The 22,140-nt window shown below is 38.6% G+C and overlaps 1 protein-coding gene across 6 annotated transcripts in view; it reads left to right on the top strand.

The window, feature by feature from the left end:
* Nucleotides 1–22,140, top strand: part of ST3GAL3 (ST3 beta-galactoside alpha-2,3-sialyltransferase 3) — a 173,114-nt gene that overhangs the window by 25,464 nt on the left and 125,510 nt on the right. For 3 of the 6 annotated variants that reach the window (XM_053950059.1, XM_053950061.1, XM_053950060.1), the window contains exons 3-5: nucleotides 10,867–10,914; nucleotides 12,679–12,813; nucleotides 19,454–19,496. In XM_053950059.1, the coding sequence (XP_053806034.1) occupies nucleotides 10,867–10,914; nucleotides 12,679–12,813; nucleotides 19,454–19,496 (226 nt within the window). Of the gene's footprint in view, nucleotides 1–10,866; nucleotides 10,915–12,678; nucleotides 12,814–14,253; nucleotides 14,274–19,453; nucleotides 19,497–22,140 lie in introns of those variants that run through there. The other 3 variants (XM_053950062.1, XM_053950065.1, XM_053950063.1) reach the window with 3 other exon arrangements.

The raw sequence follows: 22,140 nt of genomic DNA, 5'->3' as shown, positions 1-22,140 counted from the left end.
TTGTCACAAACCAAGAAAAGGCCTTTTCTATTTCTGAGTTGATCCCAGACCTGCCAACATCAAGCTGTTGGGTTTTTTTGCCAGTCAAATGAAGTTCTGTTAGATGAGGCAGCTGTTTTAGAATAAGGTTAATAAAATGACTGTTGCCTTTTATAAGGAGTTCTGCTAGTGGAGTAATCCAGAACTGGTGAAACTCTAAAATTTGTGAATCGCAGTGAGCCTGTGAAATCCTGGCTGGAAGTATACTTCAGCAGGTGGCTGGAAATGCTAATAAGGAATGGAGTCTGTTGTGGAGCACTGTGGAAGTTTTGTCTTTCTGAGATTACAGTAGATTTTCTTTGTGGAAATTGACTTAGAAAGGGAGTTGTTCTTGGCATCTCTCTATTTCTGAAGTTTCAACTTTTAGTGAAGTAGAGTTGGCAGTTTCACAGGATCTTCAACAACAACAAAAATTGATGCTTCAGTGATGCTGCTATGCTGGATGCTGGATTACTGTTTTCAAGCAAGTCTATCCCTTGTCTCGATATTTTCATTAAAGTAGTCCATTGATGGGGATTTTTTTTTTCTTTCTGGTTTTGGGGTGGGTTTTCTTGTTTAGTTTTGTTTTCCAGAGGCATTTTAATTGCAAAGATGCAAGAGACTTTGTGGCTTTCCTGAATAGGGTCACCCAGTATGTTTGAATGCAGTGTAGTTCTCTGCAGTTCTCTGCTATTTTGCTGCCTATTCCAGTTTTGCACACAAGCCTTGTGTCACTGTAACCTTCAGTCTGACTGATGAGGATCTTTTTGATAGACTTTATCCATGGTGAGTAAAAGTTCTTGTAGCTGAAAGTGAGACTGGCATCTTCTTTTTATGTCCTTTTCCCACTTAGAAGAGTGGCTGCTGACTTTTAGTCACTGCTGCCTTGGAAACAACCCTATATTTTTTTTTAAAGAAGGCCAAAACACTTCAGGGAGGTGCTCAGCAGTTTAATTCCATTGATCCTAGACTGCAACCAATGTTTCTTCTTACTTAACCTTCTGGGTGCCTTGGAATTATTTTAATGCTTTATTTGGTTGGTTGCTTTTTTTTCCCCTCACTGGCTTGTTTCTCTGCCAAGTGCTAATTTAAAGGGATTCATTGTATTTTTCTATGTGGTGTGATAGGAGGAACAGTTTTCTTTAGATTGTCTCCAGCTGTATTTGTCCAGGGGCTGGGTGGTGTATGTGGTGATCAACTTCCACTCCTGCAGCTGCTATTTCAATAAGTTTTTCATTGTCCTACAATTTCTGCACATGGAAATGAGACACTATTGACAGTATGTAGTGCATCCCTGGGTTATTCTTCTTATGCTTTGATGAACTCTTTTTTTTAAAAATTAAAATCAAACATTTCTGTAAAAGAAAATAATAGGAAATGAGAATATATGTACTGTTCCATAACTGTGGTTTTTGTTTTGGAGGCTTTTTTTGTTTTGTTTTTTTTTTTCCCTCTGAATATGGGTGCTTTCATAGTCAAGCAGATACTGTGGGAACACCTTTATTTCAGATTTGCTTGTGTCAGTGTTTGGTTTAGGATGTGAAAGCTTTTGTGTAGACATAATGCCCTTTGTAGTTAGTGTATCAGTAAGGTAAAGACAAGTTGCTCCTCAAGCCAGTCAGCTTGGGAAGAACTTATGCTCCATATCTCTGAGTATGTCTGCTACCTATAAAATCACATATTGTATAGGATCTCACAAATAAAAATTTTTGTTTGGAAGTCTCAGCATGTTTTGGAAACTTACTAAGTTTTAGGATTTGATGAGCCAGAAATATCTTCAAATTTTGGAATCAGTTGTGGTGATGCTGTTAAAAGTTAAATGAATTCCCACAAACCTCCCCCTGGCCCCAAACTGCAAAATACGTGAGTGAAAAATGGATCCAGAAGACTTTCTGTTCAACATCACCTTTCACGTTAATAAATGATCGAGGTCCTTGCTATGCAAAAGAAATTCAAGTGTGGTCATTTTCTAGACAAGATGCCTCTAAAACACTTGCATTCAGGGGGTGTTTTAGGTTCATACCTCATACCTTACTCCTTCCTGTGATTTGTTTGTGCTCCAGGCAGAGACAGGAGAGATGACAAATCTCACTGTAAAAACTCTACATAGGACCTTGTTGGCAGTTATTATGGTAGTTGGGCCAGATATTGCGTGCTTTAAGGTTTTGGGAAGCTTTTGACCACTGGCTAAATATCATAAGCTGTAGATAATTTTCTAACAAACTCAAGAATGTCAGTTTCCTGATGGAAGTATTTGTACTTCTGCTTTTGAGAAAGGAGGGGTTCCTGAGAGTTAGCTTGGAAAACAAGGTTTTTGCATGTGAGGGAAAGGGAGGAAAAAAGAGTTGAGTGGTTCAGTAGGCATAAAACCAAGACCAGTCTATTAAAATAGTTGTTCTGATTGTCATTAATTGTGTGTAAATATCTTCATTTATGTAAACCAGAAAATATTGTGCATCAGCCTTTCAGAGTTCTCTGACAGTTGTGTGAGTATATGTAAGTTTGAGACACAAACTGTGTTTTATTAAGGTAAAGGCCCATGTCCATGTTTAGAAAAAATGCTGCAAGACTAAAGCAATTTATTTCAAATTATAAATGCTTTGTGTTTTATAGTATCTAAGCTAACAATATATGTTTTTTTTTGCAATATGAAAATACAGAATTAATTTTCTCTGTGCTGTGTAATTCTCCAACTGCCGGTACCTATTTTCTGTCTTGCCACATAGATTATTATCTTCAAAGAGAGGAATTGTACTGTTTTGTAATTTATTGCATGTTCCTCTATGGAATTTGGGAGTATAACTGACTTTGTGCTACAATAATAATTGAAACCAAAATATGAGGCTTGTCTTAGGAGGTAATGAACTCCTTAAAATACTGAGAATCTGTTTGGGATTAGCTATAAAGGATTTCTCATTGTCAAGAAAATAACTTCTTGGATACCAACCTTATTGGTAGAGTTTGGCTTGGGTGTTTTTGTGACTTTATGGTAGTTCTGTACCTTCTCTGGAGTTGTGTTCCTCAAAGCCAAGTATATCTTCACTGAATGTCTGCAGCACTTTGATCTCACCTTGTCCTTTGTCTCTGGAACTGACCACCTCCCTTCTGGAAAGTGCAAGGTAAGGAGCAGGTGCTGTTGGCCTTCCCCTGGAACAGGGAGCTGTGATGGACATGGAGGAGCTGCATGTCCCTGATGCTCAGTGAAGCACCATGTTGATCATGGCTCTGCAAAGTTATGTAGTAGATCCAAATAAATACTGATCTTATGAGCAAAACATACCAGCCCTTCCTGCCACCAAAAGTTATTTGGGCACTGCTGAAGACAATAGCAATGTAATGTCCTTCTGAAGCATTTGCCAGCTGGCGCAGGACACCACATCTTTTCATTCCATTCATTCATTGCAGAATAAAGAAAATTGGTGTGCTCAAACCATTATAAAAATACATCTGTTCAGAACATGAGTGTTGTTTCTTGTTCAGTTCGTTTACCACTTCATAACAAATGTCCTGATGAAAAAGGAGCAATGCACAAAACAACAAGTGTAAAAAGGTTGGTTAGCTTCCATGAAATTCATAAAAATTGCCTAAAGAAATATTACTACATCTCTTAAGTTCAGTATCACTAAGAGAGCTGTATTTTCAATTAAGTGACAGGAAATTGAGAGGTGATAGAGAATGACTTTTCTGTTTACAGTGTAACCAGTAGACCTTGATGCCACATTAAATTCTCCAGACAAGTGATAATATTTTGCTATATCCATTCTTAGCTTTCAAGCCTTTTATCCAAGGGTCTTTGGAAACAATCAGATTGTTTATTTTTATGGATGAGAAACAATTTAATCAAAGGACTTGTTCAGGGCTGCATGGGTTATGGCAAAATTACCCCTGTTGGCTGTGGCTTAGTTTGCAGAGACTCACTCAGAGCCAGCTGTGCCTGCCCTCCCTGCAGCAGAGCTTGTGCTGAGCTCAGTGCTCCGTGTCAAGTTTCCCGGTGTGGAAGCTGGCTGGCTCCAGGCTGTAGCACAAAAGGGACCTCATGTCTGCACAGAATGAATGGCCAAGGAATTTGAATTCAGATCTAAGTTTGACTATGAAGTCAGCTGTCAACAAAATGGGTGTTTTGGGTCAGCCATAAAAGTGGAGAGAGAACATATGGACCTTCTTCAGCTTTGTAAATGGGCATTATATTTAAAGAGATAGTGGCTAGAGCAACAATGCAGAAACTTTAATTTGTACAGTGCATAAGTGAATTACTGTTAAGAATGAGATATTTTCATTATTCTGATATCTCTCAATGATGTGTGTTCTCAAATGAGGATGAATCTTCCCTCACAGGTATGTTATGTGAAAAAAGCATTGTCCTATTCCCACATCTCTGTACCAAAATAAGTACCTGCCACACAGGACAGGCATTCAAATTTAGTGCAGCCTTGTTTTAAGACAATTTATTAAACCCAGAGTTTATTGGAAATGTTCTTTACAATCAGATGTTTCCTGTTGCTGAAGATGTGTTCTGTTGCTGAGTGACTTTTCCCATAAAGGGACTAAGTTTTGAACTTTGAACCTGGGTCTCCTATCAGCTGCAGACAGCACTGGACTGAAACTCTGCATGTGTTTTGCTTGCCAAAACTTGCAGTCCCTCTATTTGCTGCTATTAGCTTTCACATCTGTGATTAGGAAGTGTGCCTGTCCTCTGTATGTGTCTTTACTATATGTCATTTCTCATCTTAAATATTGAAAATGTTAGAATTATACTGCTCAAATAATACACTTGAGATCATAACTCCTTGTGGTGTCTAAACATGGGAGCAGTACTGATTGTTTTTGACAGACTATGTGTGTAGGAGCTGAGATTATCAGTAAGAGTGGTATTATATGTGTTTCCTTTGACCTTCACTGATGCTGTGTGAAGTGGAGCTTAGGTGATGTCTTATAATTAGTGCCTTGAGTTTTAAACGATGAATATGAGTCATTTGGAACATCCTTGAACTGTGGTACAGAAGATGTTATTGTAGTGACCAGTGCCCTTAACACAGAGCCATCTCACTGTGTTCAGAAAAGAAGGTGTTAAGTCAGAAAATCCTTGACACTATAGAAGAAAGAGCTTAGTAAAGCAAAATAGACCAAGCTGGGGGAGCAGGGAGCCCAACATTAATGCAAAAGTAGGATACTTAATAAGTTAGTAGGATGGCATTTGTCATTAAACTGAGTAAATTACTTAGCCCTTCCCTAAATCCATATTCAGCATGCAAAACAATGTGTTAGGAAGTGAAGGTTGCCCTGTCAAGGAATTTTTAAGTGCAGGCAGTTATGTTTTATTGAATCTGAGGAAGGATATTCATACTTTAGTTATCTAAGTGAGATCTCTAAGACAGAACAGAAATTATTAAGTTCCCTTCAGTTCTTTGGATATAAGAATTATTCAGTATGTTGCATAGTCATCATAAGAGAGGGTCTTATTCAAAATATTTTTTCTTTGGGGTAGGAGATGTTCTAAGTTCTTGCCAAATGAATCCCGACAGTAGAATGTGTTTGAGAGTGCTTTTGTGTGCTTCATTTCCTGACTAGGTGAAACATAAGAATAGTTTTTGTTGTTATGATCTCTTTGTCAGCAAGTTATGAAGAGTTTCATCCATTAGATATTCCTTCTCTGGTATGTCACATTCCAGAATATTGATCTCAAATAGAAAATAAATTTTGATGGCTATTGGGATGTTTGATCCTATACTTTTCAGTACTCAGCAGGAAAACAGAGACAGGTGAATGACAGACCCTTAAGGATGTTCTTCTAATTCTGTGATAAAAATGAAGCATCTAATTTTTTTATTTTCATTCTGACTCTGAATCAAAATTTTGTTGGGTAATATTACTGCAGTTGCCATCCTCAGGCCAGCTGATGGAGCTGTGCAGGATATCTGGTCTCTGATCAAACTCTGGAGGTATAAATTACATTAGATGTTATTAAATACAGGTTATAGTTCTGTAGGAATCCATCAGGGTATCTGGAGAACAGGGGTGTATGGAATGAGAGACATTGATTATGCATATAAGAAAGCAATACAGACCTCAGGGCTTGAGCATCTGAATAAGAATGTGCCAAATCACAGCATTAAGTTGTGATGTGTTCTTGTATTCCCTGTTTGGCTTGGCCTGTGGAGTGTATTGCTGTAATGGTATGTGGTATTGAGGCTGTGTTAAGCCTTTATTATTAAACTCTTATAACTCCAGTGGGACTGACGGTTTGTGGTTTCTCAGGACCACTTCCAAAGCAGCACGCAATCATGTTGTTTTTCTTGGGGAAGTTACTTTGTTGCTGAAGTCTGGTTTTGCTTGTGCTTTTTTCTTTTTTTTTTTTAACCCTAAACAATCCCCCGCCAAAAACCAGATAAGTTATTGATTCAGCTTTTTTTTGTTTCCAATAGGTTGAGACAAATATCTACAAATCCTTGCAGGGAGAATCTGTAAAAAGCAATAAAAAGGTAGTGGCTTCTTGGAGGGACTTACTATAAAAATCTTAACTGAAATTTTGAAACAGCACTTAGGTAAACATACAGTTTATATACAGTTCTTGTTTGAATGTGTATGATTTTTGTGGTTCTCATTATGTGTTGCCACTGCTTGTTTTTTGGTTTGCATATTGCATTTTTGTCAATGACGAAATCAAAGTAAGGATAGTATTTGTATTGGAAATGAGTCCGTGTATTTGCTCCTCCATGATTTTAAGAACTTGACACAGTTGGGCTTTTAAAAGCTGTTTCCATACATGTCTTCAGTGCGGTACCCATATTAAGTGTTTATCTAGTGATATGCATGGAGTATGAAACTTCAGATGTTTTTCAGCATGGCTTTGTTTGTCTCCTACAATTCTGCAGTTTGTTGGTGAGGATTATCATGACTCATTTGTGAAGATCCAAGTCTTCATTTATTTTTCTGTTCAGAAACTAGAGTACTGGAAAAGATACAGCAATGTGTTACAAGTAGCAGTTGAATGCTAGTCTGCTGTCCAGAAATGCCCTGAGCTAAGGTGCACAATGTATGCAGCAAGATGGATGATTTAATTTGCCTGTCTTGGGGACAGGGGAGTGTGGTGCACAGTTATCCAGGCCCTGAGAAAGGTAAGGGGTTAGCAACACTTGAAGTGCATCCCTTGCCTTGAAATACAATCAGTCCACATACCTGGATGTCTTAGCTGGAGTGTGGCGTAAGTGCAGCAATAAATGGAGTCATCACAGATTTGCTTGCAGGTGAGTTTTTTTGGGGTTTGGTTTTTGGTTTTGTTTTTGTTTTTTCTTTTACTACAGAACAGATCTGTGCAAGTCCAATTGTGTTCCTTTGAAGCTACATTTAGCTCTGGGTCCTGTATGGAGCGTTGTTGGGTATGAGTTTAAATTTGTTCCCAGAGCAGCACTGGGGGTATTTGCAGAGTCTGTCTTTGAGCTCCTTTTTCCTGAATGAAATGGGATCCTTGTGCTGGTTTCACAGCAGTGGAACAGGGTGTCATACAACACTCCCCCATACTCCAAAGGGGCTGTGATGGAGTGCATTCAGGTAGCACAGGACTGTTTTGTGGGGGATGAGGAAGCAGATTTGTATATTTGGTCTAATTTATGATGCTCTAACTGGATGGTGGGAGTGAGGGGAAAGTGACCCAGAGCATAGCTCCCAATGCAACTTGAACCCAAAGTTGACACAAAGTGACCCAAAGCAACTTTGCAATCTGGCTGGTGAGGTCTCAGCTATCATTATTCCTGGCACTGAGTGCCTTCTAAATTGAGTGAGTGCTTATGCTGTCTTTGCTTCTTCTGATGGATTGGATAAGATCCAGAATTACATTTGGATTTTGCTATATCTTGTTGTTTTGGTTTTTTTTTTTTTTTTCCCCTTTTCTTTTTTAAGCTGCTAGAGCCACTGAAAAAGAAGATTGTAGTTAACATGAAAACAGATGTAAAAGACTGGCACTGTGGTGTGTGCAGCGTTAAGCTGTACATATTGGCAAGTTACTGTGTGTCGGATTTCACGATTTAGGCATAAAGGCTGCCCTTCAGTTAATGCAGGAGGACAAAAATTTAAGCTTATTTATGGAAATAGGTATCTGAAGGAAGGGTTGGGGACTGCTCCTTCAGGCACGAACACGGCCTGACACCTAAAGCTAAGGTGCATGTAAGTGGGTATGTTTTACATTGTGTCTTAATGAATTTTGAAAGATAAAGTCTTTGAAGATTGCCTTTGAAAGGTAGAGCACACTCTGGGGCTTGGGGAAAGGCACTGGGCACAGACAGAGCTGCCACTTTGTCTCAGCAAAAAAGACCCCTTAGAAAGTCAGGAGGATTTTGAACTGAGCGATGACTGGAAGAGATTTGAAAATAGAAGCAAAGAAACTTTTCTCCTTATGTTTGTGGAAGCAGAACTCAGTGTATTTGCAAGTAAATCTGGCTTGCTTCAAAGAAATGTTTATCTCCATCAACTTCTGACAGAAATAATCTGTAGCTCTGAATTTGGATGTGAGTAGCTTTTTGGATAGAAGAAAGGTGACAACTTCTCAGCTTTCTTCAGGTTTATAGTTTTTTCACTTTTGGAGTGCTAATACCAGAAATAAACACAGTGTTTTAATAAAGATCCATGTTTAGGAAATTCTGGAGGTTGAGGGGGAGTTGATTATAATAGGTTATTCACAGTGAATTTGATTAATTGAAACTAATAGTAGCATGAAGGACTGGTTTGGAAAAGGGAGCTCTTAATCTGCTTGTAAATTGCTTTTTTTATATGAGGAAGATAATGTTCTCAGTTAAGGGAATGAAACATTGTACTCTTTTTGTGAGTTGTGATAATATTAATTTGGTACTTGCAGTGCTTTTCAGCCATTCTTAGATAAGTCCTAATATTTCATGTGCAGTGTTTGAATGCAAAATATATTTCAGAAAAAATAACAGCTTTTAAATTTGACATTAACTACAAAGCAGTATTTTATGTTGATAAAAATATCAACAGTTTTTTAAAAGTAGGACCCCACAGAGATACTTTAAAATTGATGGCAAATGAAGTTAATGCAGTTAAAATGAATTAAACTCCTTGCTATTTAGAATAATATAATGATGTCTGAATTTTATTCCCAAAAGAGGAAATACAGTTGTTAAGTCCAGATGGATTTTTATTTTTGTTGGAGTAAGTTTTGAGACTAGTAATGTCTACTTTTTAATTTTTTTAATGTTACTACCATAGTGCTGGATCCAAGACAGCACAGACCTTCTCTTTCTAAATTCTTTTAAAGCCAGACAAATTAACAGTCCTTTATTAAAACAACAGTGTTTATTTTGAAAATTAACAGTTTCTTATTGCATTTTTAAGAGTTTGAAAATAAGCATCAGGATAATGTAAAATATAGAGAACCCAAGGTCTCAGTCCTGTGTCAAGATATTTTCAGCTCTAACATGGTAACTGCCTGTGATTGTAGCCTGCCTAAATTTCAAGTGATGCAGCAGGAGGTTAAACTCTTTTCAGCAGGCTAAGTCTTCTTGTGCTTGAGCTTTTTGCCTTGCACTGAGGGCTTGCACCTTGGCAGCCTTTGTGGTGCTGCAAAGGATGTGTGATGAGTTGATCACATCTGAAACCTGAGTGACAAAGAGAAATGTCAAAGGATTCAGTCTATTCATTTACGTGAAGATGATAGGCAGTTCAGCTGTGTCAGTTTAAAGCTTCTCAGGCCATAAAATTATTAATCCTATTGTGGTGGTTTGTTCTTTTTCGTGTTTTGCCTACTGGCAATTTGTCTCTAAGTTCTGGGTCCAATTTTGCTCCACTGGTAGGGGAATAGAATTTGGTAGTCTTTCTCCTTCAGTTAGGACTTCCATGAAAATTGATGGCAAACCAGGAGGCTTATTACCAAAATAAATCTTGGTTTGTCTCAAATAAGCATAAAGCTGGGAGAAAGTCCCATTATTGAGGATGATCCCATAGTGCAACTCCACTTGGAACAGAATATCAAATTATTACTGATAATTTTGCAAACAGATTCTAGGCTGGAAGAGTCCTATATGAGGAAAATGAATGACTAATAAAGGCTCTGGATTATGGGGTGAGCTGAGTGCAAGCAGGCACTAAGGGTTTCTATGTGGACAAATGTCAAGTTGCATATATAAAAACTAGGATCTTAAAACCACATTTGAGGCAGAGGGTGCCCCATCATATGGAACAGTGACTAAAAGTGTCAGGCATTAACTTGTGAGCATGAGTTGCCACTTCAGTCATGGATAAAGTCATTGTTGTGATTCCCAGAAAGAAAAATAAAAGGGTATCAAGTAGAGAGGTTATATTTTCTTGATGCTTGGCACATGTGCTGCATATAGTGCAAAGGTGAGAAGATATTGATGAATTGAAATGCACTGAGTTGGAAGCCACTACTGTGAGTGAAGATGTGGGAAACGTGGTGAGCATGGAGTACAAGGAGCACAAAGTGCTTGGCTTAACAAACCGTGTCAGGGAAGAGCTAATTGTAACAGGTGAGTCCCCTAAGTGGGGACAATATTAGGAATGCATTTGATAAGAAAAAACTCTCTAGGCCAACAGTCAAAGCATGTTATAATTCAGTTGACCAGGCTTATTAGACATAAAAAGAAATTATTTTCAATGAATTGAGGCTGCTTCATTGGTTAACGGGACTGTGATTTATTGCGTACTCCGATATTCTGCCTCTGCTAGGTGCCTGTTGTTTTGTCTGGTTGGTGAAGAAGTTGTTTTGCTTCCTGGCAGAAGGGTGCACAAGGAATTGCTTAAGCAAAAGAACAAAAAATGTTACAGCAAGAAATGCTGCTGAAAGAAAGGGGAAAATGAACTTGTACTCTTGTGTTACAGATTCAGTGGTTCTTTCCTTTGACTCCGTTGGACGTACAATAGGCTCAGGTACAACATTGCCTTCTTCTCTATCTCCCACCTCATGACAAGGCTTCTACTTAATTGGACATGGTAGCCATGTTGGGAGGCAGGACACTGCGTCAGACTTCTGTGGGAATCAACCATCTAGCCAAAGGGTAAATAGGTCCTTTCCCAGTGCAGTGGGAGTTCTGTGAGCCTTAGTACGACACAAGGATTAACCTGTGGGACTCTTCCCTTACCCAGTGAGGAAACGACCTGGACACGTGTTGATGATGCAGTTTGTGCTCCTCTTCTCATGTGAAAGGCATTAAGATGATGTCACCTACCAGCTGAAGAAAAACTATTTCATGCTACTAGGATAGTTTCCCAGCTAAACAAACAGTTGAGTTATTTGGGGAAAGACACTAGGAATGCTTCCAGGAAGGAGAAGATGAAAGTGTCGTAACTAAACCAATAGGGCTGGAAATTTTTTTTTTTTTTTTGGTGGAGATTGACCAGCATTATTGAACCCCAGGGCAAATCCTTCCCAATCTCATTTTGTTTGGAACCTAAGCATGACCTACAATTAAATTGAACCAGAAATCAAAATTTCTTTTGTGTTGGGAGCACTTCACTAGATCAGTAACTCTCCATTTGGCTGTGTGTAATGTGCAAGCTGCAGCCAAGGCACACCATAGTGGGCATGATATTTGATGAAATTCAGTTTACAGTGTGTATATATTGATACATGAAGTGCAAGGGAAAGGCTAAGAATTGCTTTTATAACTTTAAACCCCTTAACACTTAAAGATGGGGATATTTATTGTCTTCCACAAAAAACAAAACCTTTGCTTGGCTTTTTTTTTTGTTTGTTTTATCATGCTTGCCAGCCTTTCCTCTTAGGTTGATAGGGGGAACATGCTGCCTTCCAACATAGCACCTGTCTTCTGCCTGCACACTTTGAAAGACAGCCTGCTGCCTGACACTAACATTGAAGCTTGAACACACATCTGATTTACTAACCCCTGAACTAGTGGTAGTAACTTTGTTTAAAACACTTCAAACTTTTTCTACTGTCCCTGTATCTCCTCTAAAACTTGTATCTGGAAACAGATCTATTCTTAGTGCATGATCTGATGTGGGAATATCCCTAGGGTGTCAAATGGATATGTTGTTGTGTGTATGGGAGGAAGAAACCCTCTATTAATTCTCTCTTACTAATTAATGTGTCATAACTGAAGTGTGTTGTTGCCTGTCTCCTGTATTGGGTGGTGGTCTCTTCAGTCTGCAGAAGTAGGGAGGAAGTTGCATACGTTTGAGATACCCTTGCTTGAATTTTAACCACAGATTTTGTGTCTATGGAGTTAACCATAAATGTTTCCACCAATAGGAAAGTAAACTTAGTGATGAAAAACAGTTCAACTGCTCTGTGTCTTTTGGAGTTCTGTTAATATGGAGGGTGGGAGACAGGCTCATGCGAGCCATTGCACTGCCTGGATCCTCGTTCTGCTTGCATTTTACAACTCAAGCTTGGATTGCTTAGGAATTGAGACAGTAAGACTTGATCTTTTGTAAACCCTTTCACTGCAACAAGACTGACTTCCTTCATTAAAGAAATATGAAGAAAACTCATTATATTTGAGAAGGGAGGCTCAGAAAAGTCCGAGAAAGCTGTACGCTTATTGTTCTTGTGTTTAGTACTTTGCACTTACTGTGCTGCAAACTTCACCTTGCTCTGAACTGGTATGTGTAATAAGATGTCAAGATGTGTGATATCTGTCCAACTGAGGGATAGCTTTCCTTGTTGAACAGGAAGGAGAGAGAGAAAAACTGTGGCTATTGTGCTTCCGCTGTCCATCCCATCTCACCTTGCTGCAGACCCAGGAAAAGACAGAGCCCAGAAAGAACCCACAGAAACCATGGCAGCTCCAGGCCCAGCCATTCCCAGTAGGTGATGTTTCAGATCAAGTTATATGCTTTGAAACATAAAATTACATATACCTTTTTCTTTATTAGTCAAAACCAGCTGAGAATAATAGTGTCCCTGTCAAGATTTCATGCTGCTTAAAACTGGTACTGATATTTGCATATTAAATGGCTTAGAAGTCCTTTTAATACTTGTTAATCATGCCATGTGAAGGGCAATGTCTTGTTGCAGCTTCTGTATCATACTTGAATTGACTGTTTGTCCTTACCTTGGCTTTCCCCTTAACTTTGTCCCATATGCAAGTCTCAGTTTTCAGAAATGCTGGATATCTGTCCTTATGCAACTCAGATTAATGACACCATCTAGGTTTTTCTGGATAAACTTTCTGAACTGAGTGCTCAGGAGCTCATCTGGCTATGGAGCTTCATAGGGGATTATTGAGTAGAGGGCATGCAAGCCAAATGTGTTTTGAGTGAGGCTGAACCATGAGGTTCACGCTGTAGTCCAGCCTTCACAAGTCCAGATGTTTTTGTAATTCTCTTCATGGCTGTCTCTTCCCTTAAAAGATAAAGCTTGGGCAGCTGAGATAAGTGTTTGATGTTATGTCTTGGCCAGTGTTTCAGCTGAAAGCATTTCAGAAAGAAGGGTGTCATGCTCTGAAGTTGGGGAAATAATCAGGACGCAGGTTGTTTGAGGAGACCTAGATTTCATTCACCCATAGACAGCTAGTGCTCCTTTTATTTTTTTTCTTTCCTCTCCAGTTGCTTTGTTTTACTTTGTTGCTACCAAATCAAACATTGGACCTTGAAAGTTAGATTTATACCCCTGCTATTTTTGTTCAAGACTTTTTCCTACCTCCTGTGTCTGACAGCAAGCTAAATTTTTCTTCTGTAAGACTTGGATAGGAGTTCACTGGATGTGCAAGTTTCCCAGATGCTACTGTGCTTGCTGAAAATACTGAATGCCTTTGGGCTGTAGGCTTATGCTCTTGTTAGACATGTTTGATTGCAGCACTGACCACTGATTCATAGCAGATGTTCTCATTTGCAGGCTTATAAGGTTCTAGTTCCAACATTACAAGCAGCCAAGTGTTATCTAGGTCTTGCTCAACTTGTTTCCATGTATTAACTCTTCTGGATTTCCAAACTTTGGTTTAGAGTAGCTATCTGCTGCAGCTCATGTGCTTATGAAAGCCTACATGTAAGACCACGTTTCCAAATGCTGAGTTCACACTTACAGTGGAGTAATCATCTGAGAATTTAAATCTGTGCTTATTTTAGAGTTTGCTGTTAGTGATTCCTTAAGTCAAAGTCCATAACCATTTTGGGAAAAGCTGTGAGAACTATGAAGGAAACTTTCTCTGTTTCATTCAGCTGCTGGAGATGCTCAGATAACCATTTTGTGAAGGATGAGAATAAGCCTCTGTCTGTTCTCCAGAGTGAATTTGATGACTACATGCCTACATTTTGGATGGAGAGTGGTAAGGATGGAGGCCAGGAATAGAAATGCAACTGAATGAGGTATCAAATGGGTAGAGTAGTGATAGATTCCTAGCATAAGACAAAAACATTGACTTGCAGAAGATTCCTTGCTGTTTATTTGATTTCTCAATGATACTCTGATAGTACAAATGTCTACAGCTGCAAACTCTGATATATCCTGGATTTTCAGGTGAGTGGTAATTAACTTTAGGTGTTCTTGGTTTGAGGAAAGCAACTTTAATTAATGTTTGGAGCTGATGTGGTTCTAGTGTATTGGGGTTTTTCACCCAAATAGCATTTCTGTCTTAGTGCTATATGATAATGATGTGAAAGGAGAGATGAACTTACTATGCTGTATATTTCTTCATTCCTGTAAGACAGAAAGAAAAAAGGGAAATACATGTATTTTCTCTGCTGGTTTTAGTGGCTTTTTTCTGAAGAAATGCTTTTTCCTTTTCATTTTTGATTAATGAAGTTCTACTTCATTCTTTATTTTTCTGAGTGTAGACTGTGGGAGCTGCTTGAATCTTTGCCAGTGACTGTCATGAAGCAGTTTCATAGTCCTTATGTGACTTTGCCAGCATGTTCAGTATCATCATATGTCTTCTTATTAATGCTCTATTCCTCCAGTTGAAAATACAGCTGTGAATGATCTGAGGTGCAAATGTCAAGAAGTAGCTTAATAAATGATTCAAATTAAAAGTATTTAAATGTAATTTTTCTCTCCCTTGTGACATCTCTGCATCAAATCAGCACATCTTGTAAGTCACTAAAGTAATATAGATTACTGTTTTGTTAATATTGGTCTTGACTTTTATTAGGAAATACAGTAAAATTTATAGAATAAAGAGTATGTTGGGAGACTCAGTAGGGCAGAATTAACTCCATTTGCCAAGTGGACTTATGGCAGTAAATGGAACAACTGTTTAGCAAAGGCTTGAAACTTGATGACTTCCTGGGGAAAGTGAAAGGGCACATGCATATCAGAGGAGGAAATTTTTCATCCTCTTATTGGAGTCTTTCCTAAATTCAGCTTAAAGCAGTCAGTTGTTGCTTTTCTACCATTGGAGGTTGCTATGGTTTTATTAGGATGTGTAGGTGTAGATTGGTGATGTAAGCTTCTGGTGCTGGGCTGCAAGGGCTGAGCACTTAGCTTTACAATTGTCACTTTTGCTCCTTCTGTGATTGTTACAGAGCAGGGAAAGGCACCAGGGACTGGGCTTTGTCTTAGCAGTTTTCTTGGTGTTTTCCTTGATGTCACTTGGCAACCTGGAGAAAAAGGCTGGTAAATGCATATGCAAAAGCATGAGTGGGGGTGAGGAGGAAACTGAAACACAGACCTGCATGCAGTCCATGCAGGGCTGGGCTGAGAAGCTCGGGTGGCCTCAGCTTTACCACTCCTGAACTTGCCTTCGCAGTCTTTTTTATTCCCTGGTTATTTAAATAGAAGATAATGTTTTCATCAGTAAATTCTATCACTGAAGATGTTAAAGTAAAAATCCTAAGGAAAGGATGCAACATTAAGTCTTTGTTTATCCAGTACTTTGATTGTTGCTCAGTAGTCCTGACTGCTCTTTTTTTAAACTTTGGAATAAAAGATTTCTTTTGTCCTTTTCAGCTGATCCATTTAACATGACTTTTTTTCATTAATTCTTTCTTGTCTCTCGAGTTCTAGCAGAATTATTTACATTGTTGAACTTTTATAACTGTCCATATGTGTTTTCTTAGTCCAAGGTGAATGTGATGTGTTTGGCCTTTTTCATTGCAGAATAAGTTATTTTACTTGTGGCCTTTGCTGCAGATGTAGAACTTGCATGTGAATAGTGACCAGGGCTTGGCTCAATTGGATCCTCAATTCTGCAGAGACCAAACTGCACTGGACAGGATGAAATGTATCAGGGTGGTCTGAGCATCCTTGATAGGACTTCTGACTCTTGAGAATAATACTGATTTCTTTGACAAACACAAACATTTTGAATAAAATAACGAAATTGAATCTTGTGCCTTCCCTCCTGTTCTTGCAATTACCAGTTAAACACAGAGCTAGAACTGCATATAGCCCATCTTTAAAAAAAAAGTTTAATTTTCTATTTCTGTAGGCAAAGTTATTTGTACTGTGCTTCTAAGTAGCTGGCTGCTAAAAGGGTTAGCACTCAAGGGTTAGTATCAGTGAAATTGGTTACAGTTAGCTTGAAAGGCTAAAACCACTATGCCAAGTTAATTCCTGGACTGTTGATTTCAGATTAGTAACATAAGGGGAAGTTTTTGCCCATTTTGCTTCTATATAGCTATATTGGCTGCAGATGCAAAAGGCAACTTGAGTATTTGCTAGATACTGTACACTGGGCTTTATGGCTTCCTGGGTGGGCTGCATGGAGTTTTTCAGTCATGAGACAATGCATCTCTCACTTGCAGCCTGGTAGCTGGATTTCTGTTGGATTCTTTGGAGGAATTTCCATGCTAATGCCAACATTGAATTTGGCACAGGATTTGCATAATTTATAGAAATTGCTATGCTTGGCTCTATTTCTGTTCATGTAATCCCAATTACATGCTTTATTATGAAATAGTTGTCAGTTCTTAGATTCTTATTCAGTTCTGATCTTCCTGGAAATGTAGAAATGCATTTTGGTTTTGACCTAAGATGACCTCTTGTTCTTATGGTGCATGATGAAGCTTCATTTCCCATGTTTGTTCATTTTTGTGCTTCTGTGCACTGCTGTACCACATTGTCAGCTGAGATCTGTAGGTCCTTAGCACAGGTGATTGTGATCTTTAGAATGACTTGTGCTCTTCTAATAGTGTTACTTCTATCTTTCATGGGCCTTTCAGTCTTCTGTGGGCTGATAATATAAAGTCTTGTTCAGAATACTCCATGATGTTCTTCCAGGGGGTGCAAACTAAGCTTTTTATTACCTTTACGCATTTTTTGCTTTAAAAGCAGATCCTGTGCCACAGAGCCATAGAAGTGTCTGGTCTGGAAATTGGTGGGCCAGACATGGCCTGGGCTGGATCAGACCTACCAACATGCTTAAATGTGAAGGGAGTTCTCCAGACTGTACTTGTGGAGAGTCCTAGTGTCTTTCCTGGGGGAGCAGCCTGTGATAGAGATTAATTTCCAAGCTAATAGTAATGGTAACTTCCAAAAGTGCCCATGGGTGTGAGATGGCCCGTGGTGAGAGCAGCATTTCTCTGCCTGCAGTAGTTTGCACATCTCACCTGCCAGCAAGAGGAAGGGGCGTGGATGCTTCTGGTTTGATGTTACAGCCTGAAACTGTACTTAAAGCCTACTGAAAATCAAGAACATACCCCTGCATCTGGCTTGGAACCAGAAATGTAGTTTTGTAATACATTTTTTTGAAAAGTGCCTGTTGCAAGGTAGTTGACATATAATTTTAAGAAATTACTTTGTATCTCTGTCAGTAATAATCAGTGAACATCAAAACTTAAAGCCTGGGGAAGGTGAAACATTTGTGACAAACAAAAGAGAAATCTTGCGAAACACTGCAGTGGAGGTCTAGCCTTAGTGCTTAGCTCATGTCAGTGTTCTGGTGCTTTAGTTGCAAAGCTGATGAAGTGCTGAGTTAATAGAAAGTCCAGGATGTTGTTGTAGTTATGAGGTGATATATCTCTTATTGCATTTCCTCTTTTTGTATTTCCTGTTGGGAAGAAGGGAATGTTGGTTTGAATGAGATAAGACTAATGACAGATGGGTCAGTGGCTATAGATGGTTTTAAAAAAAGAGTTATTGAAAAAAAATCTTTGTGGCTGTTTGCTTAGTACAGATGTTAGTTTTGGGAGTCAGAAGGGTTAATAAAAATTGAAGGCATGTTTCTTCTTATGGAATGGATACCTTCCTATGCACAATCCTACTGGCGGAGGAGGTGAGGTTGTACAGGACATAATTTCTTGTGGGAGGAATAAACTGGGAAGAAATTATGAGGAAAGCAGCACATGGGGGAAACAGAACTGTCAGTATGTGGAGAGTGGAGGAGAGATGCACAGGTGGAGTGGGGATGGTGGGTGGCACTCGAGTGCTGGCAGGGAACAGACAGTATGTGCCAACATCAAGCATGCACGTGTTCTGCAGCTTCTGTTACCTAAGTGATGTCAAATAGAATACTTCCCTTGGCTCAGGAATTAAATCTTAATGGGATTGAAACCAATGGCACAGTTTACATTGACCTATCTGCTGCAGTCATTGTGTCTAAGGTACATGTTTAGGCTTGGCTGTTCTGCCAGTAAATGAGAGTGTGAAAAGCTTGTAATCTTCAGAGGTAAAGTACTGCACCAGAAATTCTAGGGGTGTCTCATGAGAAAAGTCATCTTGTATTTCCAATGAGGTCTTTCTAAAAGCTTATGAGAAATTTTTTTTCTTGTTGTTGTTTCTTTTAATCTCTGATTGGGTTATCTATTTTACTTCTCTGTTTGTATTTTTTTTTTTTATTGTATAGCTGTGAGACCCAGGGGTCCTCAGTGTGAGGAGGCCTTCAGCTGGGTTAAGCTCAGGGAACACTGCACCTTTTCCTTGTGTATATCATGTAAATTCTAATAGTTTTTTTTTATCCAGATTTACAAGATCACAATATATTCAGAGATGCTGAATGAAAAGCTTATTTTGTACATAAGTTAGATGTTCTGAGTGATAGTTTTTTTTCTGTAGCTATCCTGTGTTCATGCTATTAACTGACTTTGCAGTTTCCTACTGAACAACACCTGAATTTGAAGCATTTTTGCCACCATGAGTTGCTTTCTCTTGAAGAAGAGCTGCTTGATTATGAAGTTTTGGGTTGGAATAGACAAGAAATGAAGAAAAATTTCAAAGCTCTGCACATCAGAACTTAGGAGGAATGTTTTTCTTACAGTTTAGTGTCAAAATTATTTGTACAGCAAGGAGGAAAGCTTTGTTTATCACTGCATAAGTGGTTTCAGTAATACTTTTTATCACTCTGGATAGTTTGCTTAATTCTAGTGATTTCTAAATTAATGGTTACCCATGTGTTCTCTTGCTGTGGTATTTCCTGGAGATTGAGAAATGTTAATTTAGGAATACCTTGGAGTAACAATAATCTGTATTAACAGCTGCTATAAGGACTTACTGCTGTTTGGTTTTGGTGCCTTTTGCAGAGGAAACTCTTGCAACTTTTATGATATAGTGTCCTTTGCTTTTGTTTTCCAGAATATGACAAACTGGGCTTTCTCCTGAACCTGGACTCAAAATTGTAAGTAGAACAGTAGGATTCTTCATCATTTCTGTAGTTACAGCTTTCTGTTGTAAGCAACTTTTATGTCACCTGGGCAGCTGGCTCACTAGACTCTACACATCTTCCTGGGACAGCCAAGTCCTGCAGCAACCTGGCAATTACAACTCCTTTCCTTGCACTAGGCTTTGCAGGCCAGCTTGGATTGTGGTTCACTGTCATTAATTCCTTAATAACTGATCAAGAGTCTATAAATACTCACTTGAAGCCGTAACTGTCAGTCTGCTCTTGATATCCTTCTCTTAATCTTCCAAATGAAAAATTAATTACAGATGTGAAAGAAGAAGTGTGAATCTACAATTTGCTGGGATGGTTATGAATTTATATTTCCTTTCTTCTTGTTCCTTTAAAAATTGATACTACTATTTTTGTTGATAAAATAGAGCAGAAAGAACCTCAGCACAAGGCAGGGACCTCTTGCTATGTCAGAAGGACGCTGCGGTGCTGAAGGATGAAGATGCTTCTCATGCTTTTTGCCTTAAATCAGTCGAATTGAGCCTGGGTTGCCGAACACTAGGGGTCAGTAGGAACCTGTTTCTGGGGTCAGCAACCTGATGGAATTTTTTGGTGCTGGGAGCAAAAACACTACTAAAAGTAGAAAAGCCGCCTACTTAAAAGGGCCCAATCTCGTGGCTTTGAATGACTTGAGAACGCATCCCCTGCACAACATGTCATATCAATATAGGCCCCATTCTTAATGTTTTGAAAATATCATTTTACCTGTAGGGTGAAACAATTCAGTTTAGTGATGATGAGGAGCCTGTGAGCTTCCATAATGGAATAACACACTCCTAAGTATGTTGGGAACTGCTGCTTGCAGGAGATGAGAAAGTCTCTAGGTAGGAACTTCTTTTGCAGAAGCAGCTGAGTACATAAACTCACTTATAGTAACATATAGCAAAAAGATTGCAGAATGAATATGAGAAAGAAGGAATTTTGACTATTTGTTTATTTATTTTCCTCCAAAGGCTCTGTGTCTCGCTCAGTGGTCAGGAAGGATAGTGCTGACTGTGTGAATAGCTCAAGGTTTCTTTCTGGTCTCATTCAATGTAGTGTTCCACACAGTTTTTGTTGCATGCTGTCTGGAACCCATGCTGGTGGCACAGTTACCCATTTTCTTTGTTAAATTTTCTGTGTTGGGACATCCTAGTGATTTACAGACAATAGTATGTGTACCCATACAACACTGTGGCATGAGATTCACATGATACATTACCTTCAATTTATGCATCTAGAAGTCAAAGCAAAGAGATGAATCCAAAATTGTGAAGTTGGTAAAGTAACCTTTGAGTGAATGTCTGAGTGTTGGAGAGGGAAAATGTTTTTTAAGTTTTTAACTAGACTGATTGTTTTTTTCCAGGCTATTTTTGTGTATTTTGTAATGTCCAATTTATTGAACACGCCCGCTGACTGTCCACACACAGTTGTCATCCCTGCAGTCTGTGCTGCATCCAAACCACTGCTTCAGTCTTCCTCTTCCTTCTCCTTCTACTTGCACTGTCCTTTTCATTTTGCTTTTAGCAAATCCCCTTGAGTCTTCCTTCCCCTCAGGCCTCTGTTCCATTCTTTTCCCCCTTCTTTGCTGACTTACCTGTTTGATTACAGCTCTCCGAGGCACAGTCTGCTTTTTCTTATTCTTCAGCATGAGGCCAAGTGAAGCTTTTACCTGCTAGAGGGCTTCCAGAACACTGATTTATTTTCTTAAAACCTACCCATTATAAAAACCTCTCCATTCGTTTGATTAAAAAAGGATTTTGTTGACTACTTAAAAATATATGTTCATATAGTACTCTAAATATGCATGTTTATTTTTCAAAGTCATAAAGTTAGCTTCTAGAAACACTTGTAACAGAATCAGCATGATAAGGTAAATACTTCAAGTTAACTTAAGGAAAAAGAAAGCAAGTACTATATATAGGTGAAATAACTTTTCTTTTTTAACTGCAGGTTTTTTAGGTTTTTTTGTTTGTTTGTTTGTTTTTGTGGTTTATTTTCTTCTTCTGTAGAATTAAAGCTGATCCTGCTTTGAGAATAGAGCTGATGACCTGCAGACTTCACTTCTGGTCTGAATTATTCTGGGTTTTTTGGTTTTTCTTTTTAATAGCATGGAAGACAGAAAATGGCTGAAAATACCATAAAACATAGGAAATAAATTTTGGAAGAAAAATGGCTGATAGTCTAGAGGACTTTGCTACCATTCTACAAATTCACTTTTTGTGGTCAGAAATTTTGTGATACCAAATTTCTAAGTACAGACTGAATTCAGTGGGATTTAGTGGTTTAAAATACTTGCTGTGACTGAGTCAAAATGGTACCATCATAGAAGCACTTTCTGATTAAAAAAATGTTTAGAGTTGAAAGGGGTAATATGTTTTGCACTGATTACTTTATTGGCAGAAATAATTGAATTGTGTCTGTTGTTGTGATATAATCATTCTGGTGGAATCTTGCCATAAATCATAACTTTATAGGGTTCACTTAATTGACAGCATGTGAGAACCTTGTGTGACTTGAAGCACTTAGGGCAACAATTAGTTTTCTTAGGATTTTTTTTCTTAATCTTTTGTTTGCTCAAAACCTGTTGCTGGCTATGTCAGTTGATGTC

This window comes from Vidua chalybeata, chromosome 9 (assembly GCF_026979565.1).
Source record: "Vidua chalybeata isolate OUT-0048 chromosome 9, bVidCha1 merged haplotype, whole genome shotgun sequence".
In the NCBI taxonomy this organism is placed as follows: Eukaryota; Metazoa; Chordata; class Aves; order Passeriformes; family Viduidae; genus Vidua; species Vidua chalybeata.
The sequence above is the reverse complement of the archived record's forward strand: the minus strand, read 5'-3'. Positions and strand labels throughout refer to the sequence as shown.